The sequence below is a fragment of the Lissotriton vulgaris genome, chromosome 5 (genome assembly GCF_964263255.1).
Source record: "Lissotriton vulgaris chromosome 5, aLisVul1.2, whole genome shotgun sequence".
NCBI classification, from domain to species: Eukaryota; Metazoa; Chordata; class Amphibia; order Caudata; family Salamandridae; genus Lissotriton; species Lissotriton vulgaris.
This window is the reverse complement of record NC_141693.1, coordinates 1,065,516,758-1,065,533,250: the sequence shown is the minus strand read 5'-3', so window position 1 is coordinate 1,065,533,250 and position 16,493 is coordinate 1,065,516,758. Positions and strand designations below refer to the sequence as shown.

Here is a 16,493-nt window from a genome sequence, read left to right as displayed (position 1 = left end):
TACTCATCCCAAACCTCCTCCTACTGCTATGAGCTCCATAAAAAAACACTTTCTACACCTGCCCCCTTCTATCCCTCCACAAGCCTTTTCAATCCAACTAACAGACTAACATGTCCACTGCTCAAAATAATTTCATATTTCCCTATACTTATTCCCAACTAATCCTGTTTGAGTTCCGTAGTAGCCTGCTACCTGCTGAAAAGCGTTCCGAACCTGATCAGGGGTTGGAAGCACTATATAAATGCAATCCCTTCCCTCCTCTATCACTCCACTATCCTTTTTCAATCGACATAACAAACTCGCATGTCCCCCGCTCAAATTCATTTCATATCTCCCTATACTAATTCACCACTAATCCTCTGGGGATTCCGAAGTAGTGTGCAACTCGCCAAAAAAGTGCCTTGATACCTTGTCAGGGGCAGTAAGCGCTATATAAATGCGAATATATTTACTCATACTAAATTAGGCAGACTGTGCCGCCATGTGGCAGACTGTTATAAGTGCCGGTACTGACAACTAGTTGCTGGTGGCGAGGATTGGAACGCAGCGGCTCAAATTAAGCATTGATACTACATAGTTTATAGTGCCTCAAAAATGTAAACAAATGTTTTTATGGACATTTGTTGCGTTTGGAGAACTAGAACTAATTGGAGATCCCTCCACGGTCCCCAACGGAGAGGGCCAGCCCGGGGAATGGGGACCCCAGGGCAAGAAGTGGCCCGGGAGGGGGGCCACGCGGCCCCCTCTCCAAAATGTTAAATAAATAAAAAAACAAAGGCCGGCTCCGGGGAATGGGGTCCCCGGGCAAGAAGTGGCCTGAGGAGGGGGGCAACGCAGCCACCCTCCCCAAAAATTTAATTTAAAAAAAAGGCCATGCCCCAGGGGATGGGGTCTCCGGGGCCGAGTAAGGCCTCGGGAGGGGGCCACGCATCCCCATTCCAAATTTTTTAATAAAAAAAAAATAATTAGGGGTAGGCCCTGGGGATGCGGTCGCCAGGGCCAATAAATTAGAAAAAGAAGGGGGGCCACAAAGACCCACTTCTTAAAAAAATAAATAAATAAAAGACCCGCATTGCGCCGGAGGCCACGCCCCCTCATTGCAGCACTCTGCAAACGCACCCCCTGGCGCGTTCGCAGATGGGGAACAAATTCCCCTTGAATACTGGGGGTCCCTGGGGGCCAACTAGCCCACCAGGAACCTCCAGTATGCACCAGGGGGCTGCATTGTCGAGAGGTGTTGTGAGGCCACGCCCCTTTTGACACCTTTCTGCAACACAGCTCTGTGGCGCTTAATGGAGGTAGCTGGTGGGCTAGTTGCACCTCAGGGACCCTCACGATTCAAGGGGAGTTAATACCCCAACTTAAAACGTGCCACGGGCGTGTTTGCACAGTGATGAAGGGAGGGGGCGGGGCCTGAGGTGACATGTGTGCAAACACTCCCTGTGGTGCGTTTTAAGTTGAGGAATTAATACCTCTTCAATTCTGAGGGTCCTTGGGGGCCAACTAGCCCACCAGGTACCTCCAATAAGCACCACAGAGCTGCGTTGCAGAGTGTTGTAAGAAGGGACGTGGCCTCTGAACACCTCTCTGGAATGCAGATCTCTGGCACTTACTGGAGGTACCTGGTGGGCTAGTTGGCCCGCAGGTACCCTCAGGATTGAGGAGGAATTAATTCTCCAACTTAAAACGCGCCACAAGGCGTGCTTGCAGACATGTCACCTCAGGCCACGCCCCCTTCCTTCACCATTGTGCAAACGCGCCCGTGACGAGTTGTAAGTTAGGGAATTCATTCTCTTTCAATACTTAGGGTCCCTGAGGGACAACTAGCCCAACAGATATCTCAAGGGAGCTGCGTTGCAGACAGGTGATGCAGGCTGTGCCCCTTTTTACACCTCTCTGCAATGGCGCTTACTGGAGGTACCTAGAGGGCTAGTTTGATCCTAGGGACCCTTAGGATTCAAGGGGACTTAAACTCTCAACTTAGAACAGCCACAGGGCGGGTTTACACAGTGGTGAAGAGAGGGGACGGGGCCTGAGGTGACGTGTGCAAACACGCCCTGTGGCGTGTTTTAGGTTGGGGAAATAATTCCCCTTCAATCCTGAGGGACCCTGTGGGCCAACAAGCCCACCAGGTGCTTCCAATAAGCGCCACTACGCTGTGTTGCAGAGAGGTGGTCCAGGCCATGCCACTTTTTACATCTCTCTGCAACGCAGCTCTGTGGCGCTTACTGGAGGTACCTAGTGGGCTAGTTGGACCCTAGGGACCCTCAGGATTTAAATGAACTTAATCTCCCAACTTAAAACGGCCACAGGATGTGTTTACACAGTGGTGAAGGGAGGGGACGGGCCTGATGTGACGTGTGCAAACACACCCTGTGACATGTTTTAAGTTGGGGAAATAATTCCCCCTCAATCCTGAGGGCCCATGGGGGCCAACTAGTCCTCCAGGTGCTTCCAGTAAGCGGCACTGCGCTGCGTTGCAGAGAGGTGGTCCAAGCCGTGCCCCTTTTCGCACCTCTCTGCAACACCACTCTGTGGCGCTAACTGGAGATACCTGGTGGGCTAGTTGTACCCAAGGGACACTCAGGATTCAAGGGGACTTTATCCACCAAATTAAAACGGCCACAGGGCGTGATTGCACATGTCAGCTCACCTCCCCTCTTCACCAGTGTGCAAATGCGCCCTGTGGCGTGTTTTAAGAGGTAGTTTTAACCCCCCTGCCCTATTATATACTAGGGGCTTACAGAGGAGGTTGTGCTAATAACAGGGGTACCCCAACGCATAGTGTTTCCTAGTGTATGTAGGTGTTTTAACTTTATTCTAAGTGTCTTTTAGCATAGCACTGGCTCTAGGACTGGTTAGTCAGTCAGTTACCACCAGTACCCATCTGAAAAAGTTGAGGGTACAGGATGATTTTGCAACAAGGCCTCTTTCTGCTCCTATGTTTGTTCTTTCTGTATGTCTTCCTTCTTCCTGCACTTTTCTTCGTCTTTGAGGCCTCTTTTTGCATTTCTTTTTCTTCTTTCTGTGTGTTTTTTCTTCTTTCTTCACATGTCCTACCTCTGTAAGCATAGTTAGAAACTAGCATTTAGAACAACTTAGAAATTAACTGAAAAAATCATAGGTTTCAGGCACATTATAGTTACAAATTAGCATTTAAAAAACCATTGAAATTCACTGAAAAAACATAGGTTTCAGGGACGTCATAGTTAGTTGGACATTTAACTCGTACAAAACCATAGAAATTCCCCCGTTATTGTTAGTTCAGCTAACTATAACTCGCTCGCCCGCAATGCACTGCTGATGACGTCACATATTAAATCACTCATGACATGGTCAGTGACATCACGCATGTCATCACTGAATTCACCCCCTGTCAAAAGATCTGGGTTAAATCCATTGTTCTTTTGCTCACCATGCCACTCCAGTTTAGACCCAGCTATATGCAAATCAGTCTTGACCCTGTGCCTCATGAGAACAGTCCAGACTGAACTGCCAAGCCAGGTCTTCCTTGGACCGGAAACAAGCATCCTGGGACCAGTTTCTGGGTATTACCCTTCATCAGCCAGGGTGGCTTGAATCCAGTGGCACAGTAAGCAAGGGACCCACGTCTGGGCATACCCATCCCACTTAGGGTGAAAAGTGCTGTGCAAACAAATGATGGACGGAATGCTGAATAAATCATACATTCACCCCCAGTCAAGAGATCTGGGTTAAATCTATTGTTCTTTTGCTCACTATGCCACCCCAGTTTAGACCCAGCCATGTGCAAATCAGTCTTGATCCTGTGCCCAATGGGAACAGTCCAGACCAAACTGCCAAGCCAGGTCCTCCCTGGACCGGAAACAAGCATCCTGGGACCGGTTTCTGGGTATTACCCTTAATCAGCCAGCTTTGTTCGCCCTAAGTTGGTAGGGTATTCCCGGACGTGGGTCCCTTGCTCACTTTGCCACTGGATTCGAGCTAGCCTAGCTGATGAGGGCTGTTAGCCCAAAACTGGCCCCAGGATGCTTGTTTCCAGTCCAGGAAAGACATGGCTTGGCAGTTCGAGTTGGACTGTTCCCATGAGGCACAGGTCAAGACATATTTGCATATAGCTGTGTCTGAACTGGGGTGTCAAAGTGAGCTAAAGAACGATGAAGGATTCAACCCAGATCTATGACTGGGGGTGAGTGTCTGAAAAGTTTAAGCACTCTGTCCATCATCTCCTTGTGTTTGCTTTGTTCGCCCTATGTTGGCAGGATGCCCAGACGTGGGTCCCTTGCTCACTTTGCCACTGGATTCAAGCTAGCCTGGCTGATGAGGGCTGTTAGCCCAAAACCAGTCCCAGGATGCTTGTTTCCGGTCCAGGGAAGACATGGCTTGGCAGTTCGGGCTGGACTGTTCCCATTTGGCACAGGGTCAAGACTGATTTGCATATAGCTGTGCCTGAACTGGGGTGGCAAAGTGAGCTGGAGAACGATGATGGATTCAACCCAGATCTGTGACTGGGGGTGAATGTCTGAAAAGTTTCAGCGCTCCGTCCATCATCTCCTTGTTAGTTTTCAACATGACATTCCTGAACTGAAGAAACCTCATTGCCTCAATGACAGTGCAGTTATGGAAAGCTAGGTTGCATTTAATATGGATTTGAAGGTATAATCTGTAGGTCTCTCGGTGGGCACTGAGAGCGTGGACTCTGTTTAGATAATCCATCTTTCCGCCATTGTTTAGGAAGATTCTTCTTCCACTAAGATTCAGTGTAGGAGGTAGCTGTGTGACCTTTATAAATTCTCTAACGTTTTGTTGGAAATAAAACAATGTTTGCTTGTATATCTGTAACAGAATATTTATTCAATGGCATTTTCTGATATATAATAGATCCAACTCAGTACACCAATCACAAAGGCATGCTGAAGGATGACGTCATTAGGAAGCATGACTACGAGCTGGAGCGCGCACTCTCATCAGCAGTTTTGGGACCAAATGCAAACTTGGTGTTTGGCTACTGTAACAATTCACCTTTCATATATAAATACGAGCTCCCAAAGGTATGTCTTTGACTTTGTAGACATAGCGAATATTTAGGCACAGTAAGTTCAATAACCATGTAAATATGTCTTGTAAAATCAAGGTGAAAATATAAGAATTCAAATCGATTTGTTAAAGTTTTCACCGAGAGAAAAAGCATTATAATTTTAGTTATGTTAAAACGGAATGTTTATGTCACTGATTTCTATGTATTTGACTGGTCACGTTGCCGAGTTATTAGAGTGTTCACAAATTATATGTGTGCAGATGCACAAGATCCTCTAATGCCAAAGTCCTGCTCTCATCCTATGATTCGGGAGAGCAATTGTGGTGTTTACACATCACATTTGTAGGAAAGGGATTCTGGCTGGATGTACCGAAGCCCATAAAGCCAATAAATCCTCAGAAGCCCATAGAAAATGTACATTTAGGTACTGTCTGTAAGCAATGACTTAAAACCCAAATAGATATATCCAAAAAGGCACTACCTGGCTGGTCTTAATCTCATTTACTGGATTTTTTTACCCAGTATCGGAATCTCAATGATGGCCTCTAAGGGCCTGTTAAGCTTTGTCATTCACATTCAGGCTAACGAAAATGGAGAATTAACCCCTTAGCTGATGAGACTTTTCCACCCCTGGTGCTAAACCTTTTTTTGATGTTTGGGGTACTTCGCGCTTAAGTCTTTAACGTTTTATATCCACAAAAGGTATGCATGACACATGTGCTTCCTTTTTCCCCCACATCCTGGGAGTTATAAAGGTACGTAGGGTTTGTGAATTTCCCTGGAAGCAACAGAGAAAAAAGCCAAAATATAGCTACATTTTTAGGGCTTCCTATTTGAAACATTGGAAAAAATGCTGTGCAATACAGTGTAGGAAGGTTTGCCCAGCTTTCGAGAACAAGCAGAGTTTGTTATAGCCTACTTGTAGTTTGTGATGTAAACAATTGTGAAACCCACAGCTGAACCCCTGAAGATATACATTTCTGAAAACTAGATAAAATACCAAATTCACCAAGGGGCATCTTTTATAGATAGCTCATGGTTTCCCCAAAGAAATTTGGGCATTAAAATAAAAATTATGGAAAAAATAGGAAAAACAGAAATAGTTGACAATGTTTTTGTCTGTAATTTTTTGGACCGATAGTTGATTTACAAAAGCAGTATAGCATTACATATATTGGCTCCTTCTGGTAGCAAGGATATAAAATGTTTGTTGGTTGTCCAAAAACACACAATACACAGAGCCAACAACTGAACTGCAGCATATATTGATTTTTCATTGTGTACTGTCCATGAATCAATTCATAAGGTAAATTATAATAAATGAAAAACGGATATGAAGAAAACCTAAGCTTTTTAAAAAATGTGCCCTAGATGCTAATTCTAGCAATCGGGATTATTTATACAACTCTGAATTTGATTTGATGGTTTTCCATACTATTTAGGGTAATTAGCAAAATGTCATCTTTCTTTCACACTGACTTACATTTGGAATACAAAATAGAAAGAAATTATATTTATAATAACTAATATCATACTGTTCTGTGTTTCCACACTTCACGTGATAAAAACTGTACCCCACTTGGGTGGCTGGACTATGGTCCATGGACTTTTCATTGTCCCTAGTTTGATTCTTTCCAGTCACTGAAGCTAGACCCAGCCACACAAATGAGGCACTGTTGTTATTTGGAGACGTTTGGGAATGGTAAGTGGTAGGGATATGGTAGATCCCAACAAATTTTGGAAGTTTTCATCAAATAAATATGAAGTAGAATTGTGATTTTTACACAGTTTTAAAGGTTTCAGGGCATTGTGGATATATAAGTGGAATCCACACATGGTACCCCACCATGGACTCTTCTAGATGTTCAATTTTCAAAATTGGTAGGGGCTATTGTTCCCCTGGAGTCCATCCACTACTGAAGTACAAGCTCATACAATTTGGTTTTGGCGTAAATACTAATAAAAATATCAGAATATTAAACTTTACTCTTAGGGAGCCATAATGCCTCGTCAAGGCACTATCCACTTTACTGTTTATTCACACAACTTTCATGCACGTGACACAAAGCCATTCAAACCACCACCCATGAGCCCAACATATACAACACTCACATGAACAAACCTCCTCCATTTAAGGACCCATCACATCATACTGTGACAGAACTGAAACACCAGTCACACTGCTACTCAACCAACCATCATCCAATGTATATAGAATCACACCTCGAGTAAACCAATACATACATACCGCCAGCCAGCTGCTGCACATTCCACCAACCAACAGCCACTCATTCCCCCGGCCAAGAACCACACATTCTGCCAGCCAACAGCCACACAATCGTCCCTACACAAATAACACCAGCCAATTTAGAGGGGTAGTGTATTCTATACTGACTATCCGTCTTCTACCTACACAAGATGTCTATGAAAAAAAAACAAAGACTAAGCTTTGACTACCTGTTTATGTCAGTCTCACTTGGAGTCCTCATACTACAAGGGTGCCAGGTGTCCCTTTACTGATGCAAGTTTATCTGAGCCTAATGAGGCTCAGATAAACTTGTTTTTTATGTGCCTTTAGCACATTTGCAGCCCTAAATCCAACTCCTTTTGTGCATGTAAGTTGAGGGTGTCCGAGAGTGCCTTTCAGATCTATTCATCAGACCGTGTGAGCATATCTGCTGAGTAACACCGGGGCAACCAAGCAGGGGCAGACTCTCCTAAGATCACTAAAGAACACTTCAAGAAAGACAAAGGTCTTTGGGGTTTTGACACACAGGATACTCTGTTAAATGTGGTGTATGTCCCGTCAAGCATCATGTGCTGTGCGTTGACTATAATGTACTTCTATTATGATGAATGAAACACACACCACATTCTGGTGGAGGTTGAAGGTAGGAAACAGATAAGACTACTCATTATGTTGTAGTGCTGGGTGCAGTGTTCTGTATGTCACTCGTACCTTGACCATCTGACATCTGCCTTCTACTTATACAAGAACCTTATGAAAAGAAAGCTAGTCTAAGGGTTGACTACCTCTTCATGTCTTTGTATCCCACAAAACCCTGACTAAAATCATACGCATGCCTAGTGAACCTTAACTAACAACTCCCAAGGCATCCTCCTGAGGATCAGTAAGACATGGCTTTCATGGACCCTTAGCACACTCGCTGTGCTAAATCCGACTCCTCCTAGTGTGTGGCTGTAAGAAGGGGGTGAGTGTGTGAATATGCCTGTGGTCTCTGGCTGATTCCTTGGACTGTATGAGCATATCTTCCTTTGAATACTAGTGTAAACATGTTGGAGCAGACTCTGCTAAGTTCCTTAAAGAGCACTTCCAGAAATTCCAAGGGCTTTAGGGATTGGGGCATAAGGTACTCTGTCAAAATGTAGCCTGTTTCTTTCATTGTTATGTGCAGTGCATTAACTCTAATGTACTTGTAATATGGTGACTGGAATATCTTCACACTCTGATGGAGGATAATGGCAGGATAGATTCTGCACTATGTGTCACAGCAGATGAAGTAGAGGCTACTACTTCTACAGCAATAAGACTTTTAATAATGGCAAACAGAAAGTCAGGGAAAGACATCAGTCTTCCTGTTGTCATCTGACAGTAGACATCATATGCACTATATTTCTGATAGATACATCTGCCGTGTGGATTCCTCACCGACTCCACTGACGTCACCGACGCCTATAATAGGCCCACGCCGGCGTGATGACATCAGTTCCCTTTTTTCCGCGTCGTCGACGCTAACGGTTATCGGGAATCTCTGTAGCCTACTGGTACATTGTTGCCGTTTTGTTGCATATTTCTGCTTCTCTGTATCCTGTCTCTTCGAAGATGTCATCCAAGAAGACTGGCTTCAAGCCCTGCAGGGAGTGCGGTAAAATGATGTCCATTACCGACCCCCATGAAGACTGCATCTGGTGTTTAAGTTCCGACCATGATGTGGAGGATTGTTCTTCATGTCGGAAGATGAATCCGAAGGCCCTGAGGGAGAGAGAAGCCAAACTTCTGGTTGCTAAGGTGAAAGCTGGAAAGGAGAAGTCGTCGAGGTCTCGTTCTCGAAGGGCGAGGTCGAAGTCCAGGGCGAGGTCGAGATCTGCTTCTCGAGAGAGGTCGTCTTCGAAGTCGGCGTCGGATCATGTTTCGAAGTCGAAGAAGAAGCACAAGAAGAGGAGACATGAGTCCCGACGTCGGTCTGGTAAGAAGTCGGGCTCGAGGTCGAGGTCACCGAAGAAGGTACGTTCGAAGGTGGTTACTCTCGAAGTCTCTGAGCATGAAGGTGAGGCCTCACCTTCTGAGTCGCATGGGCGGTCTCCCACTCCGGCTCCGAATGCTTCTCCGGTTCCGAATCCGTCTCCGGCGCCGTCCCTGGCCCGTGAAGAGGAAGAGACTCGGGAGGTGGTGGATTCTGCGCCTGTTGACAAGCCGAATCCGATTCCTCTACAGGTACCGGCCTGAAGGTTTACAGCCGCCCTTTCCCGCTCCAGGCTTGGACCCTTCAGCATTTCTTAAAGCTATGTATGACGTCTTCTCAAGGGCGTGGTACCCCTCTGGTGCACCTTCGGGTCCCATGGGTCCTTTGGTCCTTTGGCATTCAGCCTGGGAGTTCCTCACTCCTATCCTCCGGCTATGCCTTACATGCCGGCTCCGACGCCGCATTGGCAGTTCCCGGCTCCGCCGAAGTCGTCGACGCCGATTCCAGCGTCGCCTGCTCCTGATCATCCTCGAGGGCATTCTTCTGTGCCGTCGGATTCGATACCGGCGCCGGCCCCAAATCCGTCGAAGCCGCAGGTGGATCCAGCTGCGAGGCGTGTAAAGGAGAGGTCCAGAAGGGAAGCTCAACGCCTTTTGGAAGAGCAGAGATACATGGATTCACAGTCTGATGTTGAAGAAGGTGAATTAGAAGAGAGCTGTTTTGAGGAATTGGCGGATTCAGGGACTCTTGATTTCTCTCCAGAGTGGGAGTTGCCCTCAGGCTCGGGTGCTCCCTCTAAGGATATCCAGCCTTACCATCTGGTTATGAGGAAGGCTGCTGAGCTTCTTCAATTGCCTCTACCTACAGTGGAGTTCAAGTCTAATATCCTCACTGAAGTCTTGCATTCACCGAATTCTGTGGTTGAGCCTTTACTTCCATTCAATGATGCCTTGACTGATCCTATTATGGAGGTGTGGAAGAAACCTTTGTCGGCTCCTGCGATTTCTAAGAGTGTTGCGAGGAGGTACAGGGCTGCTCCTGAGGACCCGGCTTTTCTGTCTTCACATCCTTCGCCAGAGAGCCTGGTCATTCAGGCTGCCTGTTCAAAGAAGAGTCTTAGTGCCTTTCCTCAGGTTCCTTGTGAGAAGGAAGCAAAGAAACAGGACCAGGTGGCAAAAAAGACCTTTTCATCGGCTAGTATGGCGTTGAAGTCAACTAATGCCACATGTCTTATGGGAAGGTATGTGCATGCCCTGATGGACTCCTTGCGTATCCTGGCTCCAAAATTCCTGACGCCAACCGGAAGGATTTTGAGGAGGTGATTTCTGACACTCAGGCAGCAGCCCGCCAGGTTATTCAAAGTGGTCTGGACACTGCTGACTCTGTGGCTCGTATTATGGGCACCGCTGTCGCCACTAGGAGGTCAGCCTGGTTGAAGTCATCGGACTTTTCGGCTGATGTTCAGGCGACTCTGCTTGATCTTCCTTTTGATGGATCAGGTCTCTTTGGGAAGAAGGCGGATGCAGCTCTTGAGAGATTCAAGGATTGCAGAGCAACAGCGAAGTCTTTGGGTCTCCAGATCAGGGGCACTTCTTCCAACAGAAGGTTCAGGGGCTTTGGTCGCTCCTTTCGGAATTTCCAGCAAGGCCAACAGCAGCAGCAGCAGCAACAGCAGCAGCAGCAAAATTCAGTGTACAGATCGTACAGGGGAAAGCAAAGAGCGCGTCCTCGTGGACGTCAGCCCTCCTCTTCCTCCACCTCTTCCAACCCCCCTGCCGCAGAAAAGCAGCCCTAGATCCGCTATTCAGGATCATGTGGGTCCGGTTGGGGGTCGGCTTACCCATTTTCTACAGGATTGGGAATCGGTTACGACAGATCTTTGGGTTCTCAATCTTGTAGAAAATGGGTATGCCCTTCCCTTTCGGGAATTCCCCCCTGTTTACCCTCCTTGTCAAGGTTTTTGCACCGAGGAACATCTGTCTCTTCTGCAGGAGGAGGTTCTAACTCTGTTACAAAAGGGTGCGATAGAGGTGGTCCCAGAGCAGGAAAGGGGTCAGGGATGCTACTCCCGGTATTTCCTGATCCCCAAGAAGGATGGCAGGCTTCGTCCAATCCTGGATCTCAGGATCTTGAATCTCTATCTGAAGCAGGAGAAATTCAAGATGCTCACCCTTGTTTAGGTTCTTCAAGCGTTGATGGAAGGAGACTGGATGGTGTTGCTCGACTTGCAGGACGCGTATTTCCATATACCCATCCTGAAGTCACACAGGAAGTATCTGCGTTTCACGGTTGGGTCGCAGCACTACCAGTTTGCGGTCCTTCCGTTTGGTCTTACTACTGCGCCTCGAGTCTTCACCAATGTGATGGCGGTGGTGGCAGCTCATCTCAGGAGGTCGGGGATACCTGTGTTCCCTTATTTGGACGACTGGCTGATCAAAGCGGAGTCGTCAGAGAAGGTGCTCCATCATCTGCAAGAGACAACTCAGTTGTTGTTCAGGTTGGGTTTTTCGATAAATGTACCCAAGTCTCACCTGGTGCCCTCCCAGCGCAACCTGTTCATAGGTGCCGTACTGGACACTACTGTTTGTCGTGCATTCCCTCCTCCTCAAAGGATTCGCGACATTCAGGAAATGATTACTTTGTTTTTCAATGGAGCGGTCGTTCCAGTCCTGAAGGTCCTTCGCCTGCTCGGTCTGATGGCTTCTTGCATTCTCCTGGTCAACCATGCACGCTGGCACATGAGGGCACTCCAGTGGTGTCTCCGCAGGCAGTGGTATCAGCACAACGGAGATCTCGGGGAGTCGGTGAAGATCTCCAGAGAAACTGCAGCGGATCTGTCTTGGTGGAGCGTGGAAGGCAACCTGTCACAAGGGAAGCCTTCCCATCTACCTCCATCGGTGGCCACGGTGATAACGGATGCATCCACTCTAGGGTGGGGTGCTCATCTGGGGGATCTGGAGGTCAAGGGTCTTTGGTCTCCAGAGGAAAGGTTGCTTCACATCAACCTTCTAGAGTTGCGGGCGATACGTTTGGCGCTCAAGGCCTTCCTCCCTTCCCTTCGCGGTCAGTCGATCCAAGTCCTGACGGACAACACGACCGCGATGTGGTACATCAACAAGCAGGGAGGAGTGGGGTCTCAGTGTCTCTGCAGAGAGGCTCTGCGTCCCTGGTCCTGGGTTCAGGACCACCAGATTTGTCTGATGGCAAATCATCTGGCCGGAGTTCTGAACGTGCGTGCAGACAGTCTCAGCCGGCAGTTCTCTGCCGACCACGAGTGGAGGCTTCACCCGAAGGTGGTTCGTCACGTCTTTCGGACGTGGGGGACTCCTCGGGTGGACCTGTTTGCCACTCGCGAGAATGCTCACTGCCCGTCATTCTGCAGTCTCCAGTATCCGATGCAAGGAGCCTTGGGGGACGCGTTTCAGTTGAGTTGGGGAAATCAACTCCTTTACGCGTTTCCTCCCATACCCTTGATTCCTCGGGTTCTGAGGAAAATTCGCCAAGACCGGGCCCAAGTTATATTGGTCGCCCCGGATTGGCCAAGAAGGGTGTGGTATACAGATCTACTCCACCTCTCCTCTCACCCGCCGCTCCGTCTCCCTCTCAGGGCAGACCTCCTCTCTCAGATGGAGGGGCAGGTTCTACACCCCCACCTCCAGACATTGCACCTTCATGCCTGGAGATTGAACGGGGCAACCTGATTTCCTATTCTCTCACACCTGATGTGGTGGATGTCATTTTGTCTGCCAGACGTGACTCCACTAAGACTGTCTATTCATATAGATGGTCTAGGTTTGTTATTTGGTGTGGTGAGAATATTGACCCGTTGAGAGCCCATTTATCAGATGTGCTCCGGTTTGCTCTTTCTTTGGCGCAACAGGGGCTTGCAGTTGCCACGGTTAAGGGCTATCTTTCGGCGCTGTCGGCTTTTATTTGTTTGCCTGATCAGCCCTCTCTTTTTAAGTCTCCTGTAGTTTTGAGGTTTTTGAAGGGTCTTGTAAACAAGTTCCCTCCTACTCCTTTTATTGTACCTCAGTGGGACTTGAATCTTGTCTTGACTTATCTGATGGGCTCTCCCTTTGAGCCTCTTCATAAATGTCCTATGAGGCTTTTAACCTTTAAGGCAGTTTTCCTAGTTGCAATTACCTCGGCAAGGAGGGTGAGTGAGCTTCAAGCTCTTAGTTCCAAGCCCCCGTTCCTGACCATACATGCTGATCGGATGGTTCTAAGGACCAGGGCTGCTTTTCTTCCTAAGGTGGTGACTCCTTTCCACCTTGGTCAATCCATTACCCTCCCTACCTTTTATCCTCCCCCGCACCCTTCCAAGGAGGAGGAGAGGTTACACCGTCTGGACCCTAAGAGGGCGGTGTCTTTTTTATTTGGACAGAACTAAAGACTGTCGCTTGGATGATCAACTCTTCATTGGCTTTGCTGGCTGCAAGAAGGGAAGAGCGGTCCATAAAAGGACTTTATCAAGATGGATCGTTCTGTGTATTAAGATCTGCTACTCTTTGGCCGGTAAGGAACCTCCAGAGGGTATTAGGGCTCATTCAACTAGAGCTAAGTCGTCAACCTCGGCTTTGGCTAGAGGTGTTCCTGTGGAGGACATTTGTAGAGCGGCAACTTGGTCCTCCCTCCACACGTTTGCTAAGCATTACTGCTTGGACACTGAGGTGAGGAGGGACGGCCACTTTGCTCGCTCTGTCCTTCAGGATTTCCTGGTTTAGAAGAGTGGACACCCTCCTCCGGGAGTGGGGACTGCTGTGGGACTCTATTCACAAGGTGAGGAATCCACACGGCAGATGTATCTATCAGAAGAACAAGTTACTTACCTTCGGTAACGTTTTTTCTGGTAGATACTATATCTGCCTGTGGATTCCTCACTGACCCACTCGCCTCCCCGTTGTCCACTCTTCTATGCCAGAGTTATTGTGCTGTAATGTATATTTATTTTGATGTCAAGGAAATGTTTCATTTGCTTTCCTGCATTTGCTTTGCACTGTGTGTTTTGCCTTGACTATCGTATACTGTGTATACTTTGTATATATCTACTGTCATTGGTCCGTCCGTGTGCCTCGATGGCACGGAAAAAAGGCGGAACTGATGTCATCACGCCGGCGTGGTCCTATTATAGGCGTCGGTGACGTCAGCGGAGTCGCGAGCGGAGCCGTGTCTCTGTGACGTCCTATCCACGTCGGCGCGAGGCTACGAAAAAGAATTTCCGAATGTTGCTGGCGCAAGGGGGATATTCACAAGGTGAGGAATTCACAGGCAGATATAGTATCTACCAGAAAAAACGTTACCGAAGGTAAGTAACTTGTTCGTTGCCACAGGATCTGGTGGGTAGTCAACTTCCTATACCATGCGCTTGTTTTATGACTCACATTATATGGTTGAGGTACCTGGTCATCTTTACCCACCCGGCCAATGTATTTATAATCCAGAATACGGTTGGGCCTGGGAACATCTGCCAAGGGACCCTGAACCATGTGGATTGTTGTGAGCACATACGTTTCTAGCCTATTTAAGAATTTGTCTATGAGCAGTTCATTGGAATACAACAAGCTTGTATGAATCCTTTATGGTGCATTCAAATTGTACACATGCCACAGTTCAGCTTTGTACAGCTCTCTGAACAGCTGTACAACTGCATTAGTTGTCCACGTAAAGGATATACCCTTTATGAAGGAGTGGTTAGAGAAGTTCACCTACAATTCTCTCACTAAGTCTTAGTGTGCAAGGGGGATTTATAGAGGAGTCATTTCCAGTGTGTACTCTCAGGCAGTCTGCATAACCATTAGTAACAAAGCAGTAGCCATAAAATAACCCCCCCCCCCCCCCCAACTTTGAACGATATCCCAATTGACTCTGAGGGAGTGGGTTGACACTCATTTTAAAGGTGTTATATTGTACAAACTGCTCTGTGCCTCCACCACCCGTTCAAGCTGCTAAAGTGAGGGTGTTCATTATATCCTTGACTAGAGCTCTCTTATAACATGTGTCTTTAAATGCATAGCAAAACACAGAAGATGATGGACGGAATGTTGCACAATGGCATAACATTCACCCCCAGTCAAAGATCTGGGTTTAATCCATTGTTATTTTGCTCTCCAAGCCACCCCAGTTCAGACATGGCCATATGCAAATCAGTCTTGACCCTGTCCCTAATGGGAGCAGTCCAGCCCGAACTGCCAAGCCATGTCTTCCCTGGACCGGAATCAAGCATCCTAGGACTGGTTTCTCGCTATCAGCCGTCTTCAGCCAGGATTGCTTGACTCCAGTGGCCTAGTGAGCAAGGTACCCACGTCTGGGCATACCCTTCCCACATAGGGTGAACAGCAAAACACACAGGATGATGGACGGAATGTTGCACAATGTCAAAACATTCACCCCCAGTCACAGATCTGGGTTTAATCCATCGTTATTTTGCTCACCAAGCCACCCCAGTTCAGACATGGCCGTATGCAAATCAGTCTTGGCCCTGTGCCTCATGGGAACAGTCCAGCCCGAACTGCCAAGCCATGTCTTCCCTGGACCGGAATCAAGCATCCTAGGACCGGTTTCTGGCTATCAGCATTCTTCAGCCTGGATAGCGTGACTCCAGTGATGTGGAGAGCCTGGTACTCACGTCTGAGCATACCCAGCCCACTTGGGGTGAAAATTGCAAAAAACACAGTTGATGGACATAATGTAGATCAATGTCATACATTCATCCCAGTACAAGGATCTGGGCATAAATCCATCGTTTTTTTTTGCACTCCACACCACCCTGGGTTAGACACTGGCTATATGCAAATCAGCTCTGACCCTGTGCCTCATGGGAACAGTCCAGTCCGAACTACCAAGCCATGTCTTTCCCAGACCGGAATCAAGCATCCAAGGACCGGTTTCTGGCGATCAGCCTTCATCAGCCTGGATAGCTTGACTCCAGTGGTGTGGAGAGCCTGGGACTCACGTCTGAGCATACCCAGCACACTCGGGGTGAAAATTGCAAAAAACACACAGTTGATGGACAGAATGTAGAACAATGTCATACATTCATCCCAGTACAAGGATCTGGGCATAAATCCATCCAAGACGGCTGATAGCCAGAAACCGGTACCAGGGCAATGCTATAGAATTTTCACTGAAATGCAGCGTTCGCTGCATAACAAAAACTTGTCGCTTTTCATGACCGGTGCGAAGATGGGTGTTGCCCAAACCATACGATGCCAGCATGACTGTAGAGTTTCCCAGGTTAAGCATTAGGCCCAGAAAATATTTAACTCCCC

At 47.6% G+C, this 16,493-nt stretch overlaps 1 protein-coding gene across 2 annotated transcripts in view; it reads left to right on the top strand.

The window, feature by feature from the left end:
- Positions 1-16,493, top strand: part of CFAP43 (cilia and flagella associated protein 43) — a 922,989-nt gene that overhangs the window by 230,590 nt on the left and 675,906 nt on the right. For both annotated transcript variants that reach the window (XM_086922745.1, XM_086922746.1), the window contains one exon: positions 4,861-5,030. In XM_086922745.1, the coding sequence (XP_086778871.1) occupies positions 4,861-5,030 (170 nt within the window). The remainder of the gene's footprint in view (positions 1-4,860; positions 5,031-16,493) is intronic.